The sequence below is a fragment of the Gigantopelta aegis genome, chromosome 6 (assembly GCF_016097555.1).
Source record: "Gigantopelta aegis isolate Gae_Host chromosome 6, Gae_host_genome, whole genome shotgun sequence".
In the NCBI taxonomy this organism is placed as follows: Eukaryota; Metazoa; Mollusca; class Gastropoda; order Neomphalida; family Peltospiridae; genus Gigantopelta; species Gigantopelta aegis.
This window is the reverse complement of record NC_054704.1, coordinates 46,532,179-46,549,412: the sequence shown is the minus strand read 5'-3', so window position 1 is coordinate 46,549,412 and position 17,234 is coordinate 46,532,179. Positions and strand designations below refer to the sequence as shown.

Here is a 17,234-nt window from a genome sequence, read left to right as displayed (position 1 = left end):
TAAACCATTAAAATTATTTAATCAGTTAGTATAAATCAGTTAGAGATGTATCCAGTTGATTCTGAATAAATTTAACTTTAAAGCAAAAAAAATTAATTTCTTCAGGTATGTGGGTGTCAAAAATATTCTGAAAATGTTTATTATAAAAAATTAAGCTAAGCTAATACCCATAGAAATGAATGAATGAATGTTTAATGACACTCCAGCACAAACAAAGGTGGATTATCAAAGGAAGAGCACTGTATATTATATAACGTTATATAGGGTGTATACTACCAAATCAAATCCCATAGACGACAATAGTAACATATGTGGCTAAAACTCCTACCTGCAACGTATCAACCGACATAAACGCCACGGATATAAATACTACCACCCCTCACACTTAAAGTGAATCAGAAAAAAATGGGGGTCAAGCTGCTCGTTTCTGAGATAACGGGTAGCGTCTATGACTACCCTAGTTCCGCACAAAATTCGAGTACTTTTTTTTACAAGTACCCCATACATGTTTCAAGCACAAGGCTACTTGACACATTGGTACTAGATGAAATAAAATTGCATTTTTTTTTAACCCAGATAAAACTATTATTTTTTACAACCAACACACTCACATTTATAACCAATCACAGGACTTGTGGTGTTCACTTCTCTATCAAAAGTTGGGTGCACCTCGAACTTTGACCCAGCCGGAAGTTATTTGGTCTAGTACTACCTATACTGATAACATACATTTTTCAAAAAGTGTCCAGCTATGTGTCTTTATGACAACCAGGATCTGGTGTATTCTGACATAAACTGACAACCTCACTGAAACTGTTGTTTCTACAGTGCAACCTAATATAATGTACACCTCAAAAAACATATATATTGCATATAGTTTTGTACAAATGCAATATGTCATATTAAACAACAAAATGTTTTAAAATAAAACTCCTGAAGATATTTACTTTCAGTTGGGTGTGTGTACTCAGGTATATATATAGAGACAACAAAGATAGTCAGAGTACCTCTACCCCTTTAAAGAATTCCATAAAACACATGCACATGATTGACCCCTAGATTATGAAGACCTTAACAGGCACATCAAAGAAATATCAGTATTAAAAAAAAAAAATACACTGTCTGAGGAAGGAAACACAAACATGACTGTACCTGTATGAAGTAATGACTTAATGTCCTGAACATTAGTGTTGGGAGGAAATCCTGTATGCTGGGTGTGGGTGTCTTCAAGTTACCAGGTGTGGGAATTTCAAATCCATCGGCCATGCTGATTTTCATAATGAACCATGAAAACCATTGGCAGCCACCAGTATTCCTGACTATATTTTATTTATAGCCTACTGTAGTTGGAGGTTTTAATAGTTGTGATATCTGGAATTATCATGCAGCTTTCACACATTTATTTTTGATTAATTACTGAAAAAAACTATTTTTAAATGACAAAATTACCCGAACATCTATTTTCTTGCATTATTTTCTAATCCGGATGAATACAATATGTATATTAGATGTATTCCTACAATCTGTAATCCAGCATTTTATTTAGCTAGTAACATTAGGTAATACAGCTTTAACAATAAAATAAATTATCAACTTAATCCAAGGCAGATAATCAAATCTGAAAAAATTGGTTCTGAATCTAGTATAAACTCAAAATGCTTTTCATGAGAGCTAACTAAGTGATTATTTAGAAGAAAAAAATGATCTGGAGATCTAAGTATATGTTTAACAACCTTATTGTTATGCACAAATAAGAATAGAAGGCACAATAGTGACAACAAATTTAATTATGTTTTTGGTAAAGTTTTTCTTCAAATTTATTTAAATTTTTTCATAAAACTACTATTTTGTCTAAAATATAACTTAGCATTCTATAAATATGTCAAAATTACAATAAAAATCAAGTTCTTTACAAATCTGAGTTTTCAGAATTTCACACATAAAAAATTAACGATGTTAATGGAAAACTAAAGACACTAACCCACTATTGGCACATGCTATTTTTAATATAAAAATAAATTGCTATTAAACTCTTAGTTCAGGTTGCCTATATATAATACCATATTTAAGAGCAGTTGTATATGGCAAGTCAAATACCATGTAAAAAGAAATTATTGAAATCTTTACAGTATGAATTATAGGCCAAAACCAACTTTTCTTCAGTGCTAACTTTGATTCAAACTCCATTCAGAGCCATGTACAGAGATTATTGTCAAGGTCAAGGTCATTGTGAACTTGCATGGTCGAGTGATGGCTAATTAATCAACCAGTATAGTTTAATTAAATAAAATGACAAAATCATAATATTTTTTATTATGCACTGAATATGTGCTATAGGGTGTATACTACCAAATCAAATCCCATAGACGACAATAGTAACATATGTGGCTAAAACTCCTACCTGCAACGTATCAACCGACATAAACACCACGGATATAAATACTACCACCCCTTACACTTAAAGTGAATCAGAAAAAAATGGGGGTCAAGCTGCTCGTTTCTGAGATAACGGGTAGCGTCTATGACTACCCTAGTTCCGCACAAAATTCGAGTACTTTTTTTCACAGGTACCCCATACATGTTTCAAGCACAAGGCTACTTGACACATTGGTACTAGATGAAATAAAATTGCATTTTTTTTTAACCCAGATAAAACTATTATTTTTTACAACCAACACACTCACATTTATAACCAATCACAGGACTTGTGGTGTTCACTTCTCTATCAAAAGTTGGGTGCACCTCGAACTTTGACCCAGCCGGAAGTTATTTGGTCTAGTACTACCTATATACTGCATTCAAGTTCACACATTAATACAATGATACATACTATACTGTAAGACTATATGCAATTCTTTATTATTATCAAAGACAGACAAATAGTAAACTTTAAAATGTGTACATATAAGATAAATGCATTTTATAACCAGTTACCAACAAAGAAAAATAAGTGTAAGTTGTTTTTAAGTACCACACAAATCTGCACACTGGATGAAGATATCTATGCCAAACATTACCACACAGACACATTATTTATATATAATTATATATTTATTATGGTTACCTGGTCAGCTTCAGCCATGATGTCAATGAGTTTCTGTGCCTGTCGCCAGTCTCCTCTCGTTACCAAAGTCAGGGCTATTCCAGTCCTCCTGCAAAGTAGTATAAAGACAAGGTTTTAAACAAGGATGTGATTTTTGAGCTTTTTATCCGATTTCAGCTCTCTTTTTTTTAGCAAATACAGTCATGTATTTTCACAAAGTAGATTGGATTTGATCTGAAAATAAATGATCTTTATTTTGGTGTAGTATAAAGGTTTCAACTTTTATTTAGAATCATTTCAGCTCATATTTCTTAATGGGTACCACATCTCTGTTTAAAGAGAGGGGAAAAAGCCCATGTTTTAATACAGATTGTCAACTAATGTCAGTCATCACAACTTGCATGTGGCCATCTTTTTGAAGATACAATCCACTTTTGTTGCTTATGTCCTTCATATTCGCCCAATCATGTTTTTTCACTTTAACGGTTTGGTATTAAAACAAGGATTATCCATCCAAATTGAACCCAAAGATGGTAAAATCTGTACATAATTTCATTAATCTCATTAAAGTGATTTACTTTATAAATTATGCATGTTCTACTCTGCTATTATAATATCAAAATTCTAATCATGTACAATTTAAATATGTAACTCGTGTAACTTATGTGTATAAGTTCTTGGTGTGGTCCAAATATGTATACTGTATGTTTAAACCCAACCCAGTATTTGTAGTTTGTATGTAATGGCTGAAATGATATATTTGTAATGTTATGTTTTATGTCATTCATTGAAATTTATATAGTATATAACATCATCTCGTGGAGAGGCATTTATATAGGCTTACCGCCTGTTTGCTGATCCACTTCATTTAGTTGAATAAAAGCAGTATAATATTTTTTGAATTAAATAAATTTAAAAAACTTGTATGAAAACAGCAGGTTAGTAAAAACAATTTATAATTAGGTAGCTTTCTTTTACAGTTTAACCCCTGTTTTAGAAGTATTTGGGTTTTTAAAAAATGTACTTTTTCTTGTAAAAACGTAACCAAATAAAGGTTCATTATCAAATGCCAAGTTGGACTACTTTTACATTTATTTGTAATATATTATTACTAATTTTACAGTTTTAAAATATTAAATAAATACTGGGAAGGGAAGGTGCCATTGTGAAACTTTGATTGACAGGAGTGATTCAGAAACAAAGCAGTGCTGTCACAGAGATTTAAAGACAACCAAATAATGAACAGTCTAACTTCAATTCATCAAATGCCCTGGGATCTCTTTATATAAAAAAAAAGGATTACAATTCTTAACTTCCTTAGAATTCCCAAAATAAATATTAAAAAATGAGCAAAGTTTTGATACTTTGTAATGAAATCTGATAAATTTGTAGCATGAAGAAAACAAAAAAACAAAAACAAAAAAAGAAGAGTACTTACCCTGCCCTGCCAGTTCTGCCTATTCTGTGTACATATTCTTCTATATTTCTTGGGAAGTCGTAATTAAACACATGTCTGTAATGGAAAAAATTACTTCACAAGTCCATTCTAATAATAGGTAGAATAATATGCATAAAAAGACCTATTAAATTAAGATAAAACAACATTGAAATCACTTCTGCAATAAAATCCTAGTAATCCTCCAGCAAGAATATTCTGATATAATTAATATGTCCTAGATTAACAACTCTTGCCTAAATTATCATAGCTTTACTTGTATTTTATTCTGTACACACAGAAACATTTCTTTGATACAAATAAATTATTAAACCAGGGCCCATATTTTCGAAGCAATCTTAGCCTACAAAATCTTAAAATCATTGTAAGCTATCACGTCACTATGGCGTGTGCTGAAGTGACGTCAAAACCGATAATGGTTTTACGATTTCGTAGCACTAAGATGGCTTCGAAAATATGGCTCCTTGGGTATATGCAACCATTTGCCACGAACACTTTCTAGACCAGTTTTCATGCTACACATTAACCTGAATGACCACTCTGGGAACCAGACAAAGTTGTTTGTTAAAAGTATTGAAACAAAGCTGGCTGAATATAGGCCTGGACCCCATTCCACGAAGCGATCTTATCCCTAAGATTACCGTAAGTGCATAGCTACCCTATGCACTTAAGTTAATCTTAGGGATAAGATTGTTTCGTGGAATGGGGTCCTGGTTAAACAAATTGCTGTGTAAAAGTGCTAGTTTACAGAAGACGTACGTGATATCTTTAACATCGAGGCCCCTGGACGCTACATCGGTGGCTATCAGAATCCTCACTGAGCTCGTCTTGAAGTCTTCCAGGGCGGCTTCACGATCACACTGCTCCCTGTAAACACAGTACATAGATAGTGTACGGAAGTCACAAATCGTTAACAACACCCCAGCATGAAAAATTAATTGGCTATTGGATATCAAATAAAACGTGTGTATGGAAAACTCATTGTGTAATAATTGTATACCAGAAAACTATAATATTATGAAGGTATAATTACAAACCTTCCGCCTTTATATAATTTACTTCTGATTGGCTGATGTCGCTAAAAAACTGAATATTATCCTTTGATAAACCTCAGAAAATGATGTCAAATGGGATAAAACAAGTCATGGAAAGGACGTTACAAACTAATTGTTGTGTATTTTTAAGTAAATAGAAGTGTAACTACTTTTAGTATTTGTGACCGTTATAAATCGATAAATTCTCCAAAAATGAAAAACAATTCTTCTATAACAACACATTTGACCTAAACTAAAAAACTTTGAATGCTGTAAACAGATTAATTTTTTTTAAAATATAAAACCCCCACAAAAAACCCTAAACGGTAACCATTAACAACAGAATGAAAAGTAATGAATGGGTGAATGAATGAACAAACGAAAAAAAGAATGAATGAATTTTAAAAAGTTAAAGATGAAATCTGGTAAGACAAATATTCCTTTTACGAGTCAAAGAAAATAATTTGAAAATATTGAAAACAAATTAAAGTAATATTTCTATTAGTACAAATGATCACAATTTTTGGAAGCTAATTTGCAGTACCATAAATTCACCAATTCATAATACCATCTGGTAGATAAATCCACTCACCTGTCACCATGGATACACTGACACTCTACACCTTGCATAGCAAGATCACTGGAAATGTCATCTGCTCTGAAAATTAAAAGACAGACTTCATTTGTCTTATTAACATTATTACTCCTTCCATCTATAATCAGATTACTATATATAATTAAGAACAAGTTGTATAAAAATCTTATAAATATATTTTTCATGTATTTTTCATTAAACATTTAAGTTTTTATTTGATTCTTACCAATATGCTGTCTGTCTTTATATATATATACAAATAACTATATACTAAATCACAATTTCACCAGTAATGAAATAAATCACTGAGGTTACTAAAGTCATTGCCAATAAAATATTTCAACCAAATGTTGAGACATCTTAAATGGTTTCAATTGTGATTGTGGATGATGGCTGCAAATCTATCACTATAACAACTCTTGGCAGAATACACAGTTATATAACTGGGTTTTTTTTATACCAGAAAACATCACCAAAAACTTCAAACCTTGAAAAAAATGCTTCTTTGATTGTAGTTGGGTGTTTTATTGCAATCCGATTTGTCAGTTAGGTATTTGCAGAATAATAAATAATGCAGACAGGGACTTTGTTATCAAATAATTAAAATCATATTTGACTAATACAAAGCTGAGTAAAAGCATTAAGACGTACACTGTTTTTCGGCCAACAAACACAAGAGCTTTGTCTGTGGGTTGAAGATCTACTGTTAAAAATTCCAGCAACTGAAAAGATAAAATAATATAATTAAATGTACATCAATGATGAACTCCATGCTTCTCTAGTCGAAATCAAGGTCAGCCAATAAATCCAGATAATCGAGTAATTATGGTTTCTGTGTAACAGATCTAATTGTAAAACACAGGATGCCATCGGAAACATTAAGTCGCATATCTCACCTACCACAACCTTAATTAGCGGATTAATTTTCTTGTATTTCAAATGAAAAAACAGTTAAAATGGTGCAATCAATTTATTTACAAATGTTGCATCCTAGCTAAAACAGATGGCAAATAAAACTTTACTTGATTGTGAAACATTCAACGTGTTAAGTACTCACTCTCTGCCGTTTCTCTTCCTCGGGAATGATTTCTATGAGCTGAGTCACACTGTGAACAGCCTACAAGTGAAGGAATTGTTTTATTTAATGACAGCCTACAAGTGAAGGAAATGTTTTATTTAACGACAGCCTACAAGTGAAGAAAATGTTTTATTTAACGACAGCCTACAAGTGAAGGAAATGTTTTATTTAACAGCCTACAAGTGAAAGAAATGTTTTATTTAACAGCCTACAAGTGAAGGAAATGTTTTATTTAACGACAGCCTACAAGTGAAGGAAATGTTTTATTTAACGACAGCCTACAAGTGAAGGAAATGTTTTATTTAAAGACAGCCTACAAGTGAAGGAAATGTTTTATTTAACGACAGCCTACAAGTGAAGGAAATGTTTTATTTAACGACAGGTGAAGATAGATATCGTCGTCGTCATCATATATACCATTGTAATGCAACAAAAAGAAACATGTAGTTTTACAAATGGAAGGAAAGAATGGTAAAGTTAAGGAAAGGAAAGGAATATTTGTTTAACACTACCTATTTAAAACTATGGCTATTTTATTTATATTATAATAATCTTTTTCAGAGATCAAAATTGGCTGAAATTCCTGCCGGCTCGAATCCAAATCTGTTGGACCAAATATGTCTGACTCCAATTAATGTGTGAAATATAAAATAATTGCTAGACCGAGCAGATGACAGGCAAAAAACCAAATCTGCTGGACCGTGATGATGTTGACAAAACAAAACTATTTAACTGGGCATGATTATTTTGGGCATTATTATATTGGCCACAACATTTATCACATTGGGACTTTGGAGCAATTTAAAGTCCGACAGTGATATATCACATTATTTATCTTGCAACTTTATGGGAAATGGAAGCTCGTTTATTATCATTTAAGTCAGTTTTACAAAGAAATTATCGAAAATCATTAAGTATTGATGTAAAGTTAATAAATTTTAGCTAATCAGAAATAATGACAGCTATCTTGTAAAACAAAACACTTGGTCAAAAACATGCAGAATGGCTGTTAATATTTTTTATTAAGGAAAAGAAAGAAAGAAAGAAATGTTTTATTTAACGACGCACTCAACATTTTTTTTTTTTTTTTTTTTTTTTTTTTTTTTATTAAGGAACATGAAAATGTTTTTAAAAGGATGGATGGCAGGTATATAACAATAATAACAAACTACAGTCAGACAAATTTAAAACAAAAAAATGCATAAAAACAAACCGCCAAGTCTAGAGTTCCAACAAATATATGGATTGGGTTAGACATGTACATGTCAGCTAAACGCTGGACTTCGGCAGGCCATGTAGCACTGGTGAAAAAAACAAAACAAGAAAACATGTATGTAAATTATACAACAAAAATCAATAAATATATAATAAGGGTATCTGTTTAACATAAATTTCTGTATTGTCTTGAGATTGAAATGTGTTCTTTAGAAAACAAATCTAGACCTGCAGTAACATGGTTTTGTGATGTTACGGTGACCATTTTATTAAAAGCTTTTGAAATGGGATACACTCAAAAAACAAATGTAGTAACCGGTAAAGGAATGATGGAGAAAAAAGAAGATAAAAGGACGAAAATTACCTAGTCATTACTGTTTGCCTGTCTCGGCGAATGTCCAACAGGATTTTTCTAATTTCTGGTTCAAAACCCATGTCAAGCATTCTGTCGGCTTCATCAAGTACCTATACAAAATAAACAATTATTATTTAAAAGCAGATTATTGAAAAGAACATGCAAAACCTTGAGAAACAAAAAAGTAATCTTCCACATTGGAGGTGTTCAGGTCAAATATTGTCTGTACAATATAAACATGAAATGAAAAGTTCCTTTCTCAGTTTCATTAATATAAATGAAATTAGTTTCAAATATAATTTTTTTTATTGATCTCCATGCTTATTATAAATAATTAAAAATACAATAATATGCTAACAAATAAATCCATCACAAAGTCAGAATGTTGTTTATGTAATCTATAACTTGTAGTAATTTATGCATATTATTATTTTAAATGTTGAAAAACAAATACTTACAAGGTATGTGACACTTTTCACATTGACTATATTGTTCATGATCAGATCATTGAGTCTTCCAGGAGTCGCCACGATAATCTCTACCCCTTTATTGACAACACTAATTTGTTCTCTTCTGTTTCCTCCTCCATATATAACAACACTGAAATAAACAGTCACATGTGTAATGAACAGGAAAACCAATCACCGATTTATCTCAAATATATCTACAATAGAAGAATTATTGTTTTGAATCTAGTAATCTGAGAAATGCTATGGAAAACATACATTTAAATTAGTATTAACATCACTTAGTGGAAATTTATATCAAATATAAAAGCAATCTCTACAAAAAACATCTAAAAGTTATTAGCAATTTAAAAATATTTTTTAATAAAGTTTTAAATGACTTCAGGGCTCAAACTTAATGACGACAATTGCTGTCGTTGTTGAGATATAAATTGTTTTATTTAATGACGCACTCAACACATTTTATTTGTGGTTATATGGCGACAGACATATGGTTAAGGACCACACAGATACAGATTGACAGACTATCACTTTCTCAACACATATTAAATGAAAAGAATCTTGATAAAAGCAAAATGAAAACTTTAAAAAAAAGCGTACTAAATAACTGTGACATTGCACCAGTCACATTTTGTCGCGTGAGAGCTAAAAGGTCGTAAGTGGCAGATACGACCTAAAACGTCTTTTTGCATATTTGGAATCGCCATCCCCGATTACATATTGTCGCAAACAATCATAGCTGTGTCCCTAATAGCATCGCTTATACTGAAGGATTTAAATGGTCGTAAGTGAATCACAGATACCAATTTGCACAAAAATAGACATAACTGACACGTACGACTTTCCTCCGATTTCCTTGCTGTCCATTATGTGAACACGACTGGTCGTATGTGGTAGATACACCCATTTTAAATACAGTTCGTTATATAACTATGTCTGACAAATACGATCCATATGCATTCATTGTTATCGGTTTGTGATAGAAATTACAAATGCGAAGTACAATAGAGCGTACATTATGTCAATATTTTTATGTGCTTGAATCCTAAAAATAATATAACTTTTGTCGTTGTGAGAGCCCGGTCTAATATGGGAAAAAAATTGATACTGCATGCAACAAACCATTTGGCAACAGACAAGAATCGTGTCTGTATATATAAATAGGAATTGCAGTAACATTAATGTTGGTATGGTTTGCAATTTTATGTGCACCATAATTATAATAATAAATTTTTTTTGGTGAATTGTCTTGAAAAACATATTTCTATTTTGAAGTTTTTTTAATCGAAGCAAAGTTTCCAACATAATTTGTATCCGTAGAAACAATTTGAATTCATAATAATGTTGTATGTGGCATATACGACCAAAGTGCAAGCATAATTACACTGATTTTGGATGTATTTAATTGTATGTTATGGTGATCAAGTTCCGTCTGTCAGCTGCCTTTGAAGATCTATAGGATTGCCCTAATGTAGGCATTATGGATTAACACTATTGCACATACAAACGCAATTGTAAGTTATCCAGGACAAAGTCCAGTAACAGAAGATAGTGTAATCAGACATAAAGTTTAAAGGCGAATAAAGTGAATGTGGCCTCAACATAAACGACAGCAAGATCTATGAATTTTTATTAACTTTACAATTAACGAATAATTGCAACAGAATGTTGAACGCGAACATGACACAACACAGCACGCACAACAGAACATGAACATGACACATCACACAACAGGACCTGAACATGACATAGCTCACACAACAGGACATGAACATGACATAGCTCACACAACAGGACCTGAACATGACATAGCTCACACAACAGGACATGAACATGGCATAGCTCACATAACAGGAGCTGAACATGACATAGCTCACACAACAGGACATGAACATGACATAGCTCACCTAACAGGACCTGAACATGATATATAGCATACACAACAGAACTTGGCACATCAATGACAACAAGACCTGAACATAACAGCAAAAAGCTAAACATGAGAAAATAATCACCATAGAAAATGAACGTGACATAGCACTGGCGAAAGTTTATTTGTTTGTTTTGTTTAATGACACCACTAGAGCACATTGATTAATTAATCATCGGCTATTAGATGTTAAACATTTGGTAAATATGACTCGTAGTCATCAGAGGAAACCCACTACATTTTTCCTAATGCAGCATGGTATCTTTTATATGCACTTCCCCACAGACAGGACAGCGCATACCACGGCCCTTATCCAGTCACTTGCGAGAGAACCTGAACATGACATAGCACTCAAAAGAAAACCTGCATATGACATGGCACACACAAAAGAACCTGAACGTGGCATAGTACACACAACAGAACCTGAAGAACATGACAGAACACACATATAACATACCATGATCATGACGTAGCACACACAAGAGAACTTGAACATGACATATCACTCACAACAGACCCAGAAAATAATTTAGCACATGCAACAGAAACCGGAGGATTGATCACTTAACACTCAATAAAACACTGCACATAACATAGTCTGGATATACCACTGAACACACATCATACATAACCTGGAGAGATCTCTGAACACAGCAGAACCTGGAGAGACCACTGGGCACACAACAGAACCTGGAGGGATCACTGAACACACAATAGAACTTGGAGAGATCACCTGACACACAACGGTATCTGGATAGATCACTGAACACACAATATAACCTGGAGAGACCACTGGACACATAACAGAACCCGGAGAGATCACCAAATATACAACAAAACCAGGAATGTGCACTGAACTCAAAACAGAACCCGGAGAGTACACCCAACACACAACATAACCTGGAAAGATTACTGGACACACAACAGAACCTGGAGAGATCACTGAACACACAACAGAACCTGGAGAGATCACTGGACACACAACAGAACATGGATTGATCACTGAACACACAATAGAACTTGGAGAGATCACTGGACACACAATGGAACCTGGAGAGATCACAGAACACGCAATATAACCTGGAGAGATCACTGGACACACAACAGAACCCGGAGAGATCAACAAATACACAACAAAACCAGGAATGTGCACTGAACACACAACAGAACCCGGAGAGTACACCCAACGCACAGCGAAGCTGTAGGGGTTACTGTTCACTCAATATAACATGGAGAGGATCCTGCATACTCAACAGGTGGACATGGTATAGTGTTCACTACTTCTGGATTTTATATTCAGTACACACCCTCATTGGAAATGTAAACCCTATATCCTTTGAATGAGCTTCACTTGAACCCGGTGTATCCCAAGCCAATAGGCTGCTAAACATAGCTTCTTCATTAAGGATACCAGCTTCAGTTTGCTTGGGTATGGCTCTATGGAATTGAATGCAACCACAGTCAACAGGGGTATGGTGGGTCCTCCCTTAGAAAGAAAATGGTTTACGTTTAGGGTTAGGATTAAGAAAATCATACAGTAATGATAAGAGTAATTAATTTTGTCAAAAAGTTCAATTCTGCAAAAATATTTGGGTATGGCACCATACCTTTTTACCCTCTGGCAAAAACCCTGCACCAGACTTAGACAAAATCAGGGGTGGGTCAAAGAAAACAAAGATTTCACGAGACAGAGTAGTTTGATTTTATTTATCGTATTATTATTAACAAAAGTAAAATAACTTTTTTTTCACGTAATATTTTGTTTAAGCGGTGATTTTATTAATACGTACTTCTACTTGTATTCCTTTTTGAATGTTTGCTTCTAAATATGTTCTATTTACAAGCTTTCTCTTTTTAAAAATAAATATGTGATTTGCAAAACTGAAATGTTTTACAAGTGATTGTTCTTTCAGAATAAATATTCAAATTTACTTGATATACTGTCGGTCGTAAGTGACGCATTTAATCCAATCATGAGTCAATAATTGTCGTAACTACAACTATTTAAGCAAATAACTAAAACACCTAATATGCTATAAATACCGCAAATGTACAAAGAAATCGTAAATATGTTCAGCTTTCATTGTCAGTAAAAGAAATTCGACATCTTAACTACTGATCAAGAAAAACAGTTTTCCTTCATTATCTCGGCTTTTTAAAAATGAATTTTGATGCACTTACGTCCTTCTGGCTCTCACGCGACTATTTATTGAATTAAATGACACTGACATTGCACTACGGTCACATTTGTTGGATTAAATGACCTGACATTGCACTATGGTCACATTTGTTGGATTAAATGACCCTGACATTGCACTATGGTCACATTTGTTGGATTAAATGACCCTGACATTGCACTATGGTCACATTTATCGGATTAAATGACCCTGACATTGCACTATGGTCACATTTATTGGATTAAATGACCGTGGCTTTGCACTATGGTCATATTTATTGGATTAAATGACCCTGACATTGCACTATGGTCACATTTATTGGATTAAATGACCGTGGCTTTGCACTACGGTCACATTTATTGGACTGTACTTGATTTGCTTGGTGAACAATTATATCAAATTTGAAAGCCATCCAATAAAAGAACTTAGGTTTAAAAGCAGTTCTGAATAACCTTGACCATCCATTCATGTAATGCAACATGACTCATTCCTCTAATCATAATGCAGGTTCAACTCAAATATATACATCTCACAATATACATGTAGTACATGAATAACATAGCAATCATAATGAACCTGAATGTGTCCAAATATCCCTCTCAAACAAGTAAAATGTATGTACCATCATACACACCTTCTAATTCGTTTGTAACTGATCTTATTGATTTCGGTCTGAATCTGTTGAGCCAGCTCACGGGTTGGAGCCAGGATGAGGACATTAGGACCTCCTCTTTCCACCCTCGGACTGAAAAATATAACACAACACAGGTAAATCACAAGTTCATCATCTTGATGGCAAAGGTTGACTAATCTGAAATGAAGAAATATTTACAGGGATATATCCAGGAGTTTTCAGCAGGGTCCTGTGTTTGATGGGACTGAGAAAATTAGCACAATGTAATTATAACTGGAATTGGGTTTTTTTTGAGGCCATTGAATGATGCAAGGCAATATTGTTGAATTAATCAGAACAGACATAATTACAAAAATATTTACGCATCACAATAAGAATTTTCAGTACCACTTGATCTTGGGATGGGGCCTATGTTCGGTAGCTCAAAACACCTGAATAAATCTGTGATTTAATGCCATTTTACACGTTTGTACAGTTTTAAGACCTGACTAATATACATTACTAATTATATTGTGTAACACAAATTTTTTATAATTGTAGAAAGTTTCCAGAAACAAAAATGAACATTTTGTCAAACCTGAAACCTAATTAGCAGCAAAGGGGCTTTTATATGCAATTTAACCACAGATGTGATAAAGAATAAATACAAAAACTTGATTTTTCTATTGTAAACCAGGAAAAACAAATTTTGAATCACAATGTTATACAGAACATACTTGTCACAAACGTGCTAAGGTGCATATTCACAAACAAAAAAGATGTTGCAATAGTAATCCAGCTTACATTATTGAGAAAGATAAATTCTCAGATTCATCGCACCTCAAGCAAGTAACCTACTACTTAGCTACATCTTTCTATAATTAAAAGAAGTACTGTATATCACTGTGTATTAGCAGACTCTATGGATTAGTTTTCCCCTCAATATCTGGTACAAAAAGGTTGGTATGATGTATAAGCTGACTTAACTTTTACGTACTTGAAACGGGCAAAAATATAGATATATCTGATCGAGATAATGTCAGTCTCATGCAACAGTCAATCGCGGGAATTTATTTTGGTGAATCGATCAACGTACAATATACAAAAACTATTTTAACAAGCATTTTGAGAGTACTGCTAAAGCAATACATGTCCCCTACCTAACTAAAAAATTTTTTGCATCTCCTAAATTCACAGGCCAAACATCTGTGAAATATGGGTAAATCACCATGAATGTTAAAGTTATCAGTAACAGTACATGATAAAGCTATATAAAAAATTCACCTCAATATTTTAATTCCGGACATTTTTGTTTTCATATCTTCTAAGTTCAAGAGCCATAACTATGTCAAAAGTGGGTAAATTGCCATGAAAGTTAACTTCATCTGTAACAGTACATGATAAAGCTATATACAAAATTCCAGTTCAATATCTCAAGGCCTTCTAAAAAAGAAGTCCGGAAAACAAATGTTCACATTGCCTAAGTTCAAGGGCCATAACTCTGTCAAAAATGGGTAAATCGCCATGAAAGTCAAACTTGATCTGTAACAGTACATGATAAAGCTGTACACAAAATGTCAGCTTAATATCTCAAAGCCTTCTGCAAAAAACATCCGGAAAACATATGTGGGACAGACAGATGGACAGACAGACAGACAGTACTTGGTGATGCCTCGACCAGAAGCGGTCAGGCCCTTTATAAGGGCCCTATGGGCAACCTAGGGAGACACCACAGCATCGTAAAGGTCTAAAATTAACGAGCTACTCTCAATTCACTAATATCAAAACCTATATTAGCTCGGCCATTTACCTTTCGACCGACCGTTCAAAATTGCGCCCAATTCCCTCAATCAAAATTGCGCACCCTTTTCTCTTTGGCATTTAACTGCTCCATTCAAATTCCATAGCACCACCACCACCCCCACCCGCCTGCTACCGATTTGATCGGGCTGCTGGTGCTCCCTTGCACCTGCCAGTGCAGGCGGTCCCTCCTCTCCCCTCCCCCCACCTTTCCTGTCATGGACGGAGGAGTCGGCCAAGGCCGGCTCTTGTGCCCACGACAGGTGTGCGCTACAACAGCTTGTTCTGAATGTGCACGTAAAACCCTATGACATGACATGACAAGACAGACAGACAGACAGACAGACAGATGGACAAAGATGAAACCTATAGTGCCCTCCGGTTGGACCGGTAGGGGACTAATAAAGATTTTAAGATAGCTAAAAAAAAAAAAAATGTTTATATAAAAATCCCCAAATGTGGAATAACTTTGTTCTGTTCTTTTATTTCTCGACTGAATCGATCGCATAGACATTGCCAGCTGATAAATGTAGTTTCACTTTTATACAGCGGTGTAAATATTATTTAATAATCACAATATATAATTGTAATGATGAACACTACCTCTTCCATTCTTCTTAAGTGATGATCACTCTAATAAAACATAGTTTCTAATAATTTAATAGGAATTACAGAATTAACAATGACAGTAAGTAAAAATCATCACTTCAACCAATTAAATCTGCAATTGGGGACAGATTGATCAACGAGTTGTCATTAGTATTGTATTTCCGTACACGCCAATATTTTGTCATATTTTCTTAGATATTTTATGTTGACTCTGTGTATTAACCAATCCGTCTTTTCTTGGTGGTACTTAGAGGTTCAAAAAGTCGGTTAATACACAGCAATATATAGTCTCTATATTTTTACAACTAATTTCATTCCAAATTTAACACTTACACTGGTTGATTGTCTATGTGAATCATGGCTGGCAACAGAAAAGCTAAAGTTTTGCCTGTTCCCGTCTGAAATAACAAAATGCATCATATTTTTAACATAACAAATTCAGAAAACCCCTATGTATCATAAATTCAGAAGTATGTTTATTGAGATAATGAAGTATTAATAAAGTCATAAATCAACTAGTTTCAATGAAATAAATATTGTTAAAGTAAGCAAAATTAATTTAAAAGAAAATGAATGAATGAATGAATGAATGAATGAATGAATGAATGAATGAATGAATGTTTAATGATACACCAGTACAAAAATACACATTGGCTATTAGGTGTCAGAAAGAAAAACATTCCTGGAATAAAACAAAAAACATTTCAAAGTTACATGGACTAAAACATCAAAATACAAACTTTTTATGTATAAAATAAATTCAAGTGATGTTAAGTTACATTTCTACTGAAAGAAACTGTTCTTACCTGTGCGATACCAATCAAATCTAAACCTTGTAAAAGAATAGGCCAACTCTGAGCCT

General features: G+C 33.5%; 1 protein-coding gene across 1 annotated transcript in view; it reads right to left on the bottom strand.

The window, feature by feature from the left end:
- LOC121375288 (probable ATP-dependent RNA helicase DDX43) overlaps positions 1-17,234 on the bottom strand; it is a 47,455-nt gene that overhangs the window by 2,309 nt on the left and 27,912 nt on the right. Inside the window, exons 16-27 of the mRNA XM_041502663.1 lie at positions 17,179-17,232; positions 16,706-16,770; positions 13,985-14,095; positions 9,235-9,376; positions 8,786-8,886; positions 8,420-8,507; positions 7,186-7,245; positions 6,780-6,850; positions 6,126-6,191; positions 5,259-5,366; positions 4,482-4,556; positions 3,065-3,152 (exon numbers count right to left, since the gene is read on the bottom strand). Of these exons, the coding sequence (XP_041358597.1) occupies positions 3,065-3,152; positions 4,482-4,556; positions 5,259-5,366; positions 6,126-6,191; positions 6,780-6,850; positions 7,186-7,245; positions 8,420-8,507; positions 8,786-8,886; positions 9,235-9,376; positions 13,985-14,095; positions 16,706-16,770; positions 17,179-17,232 (1,029 nt within the window). The remainder of the gene's footprint in view (positions 1-3,064; positions 3,153-4,481; positions 4,557-5,258; positions 5,367-6,125; positions 6,192-6,779; positions 6,851-7,185; positions 7,246-8,419; positions 8,508-8,785; positions 8,887-9,234; positions 9,377-13,984; positions 14,096-16,705; positions 16,771-17,178; positions 17,233-17,234) is intronic.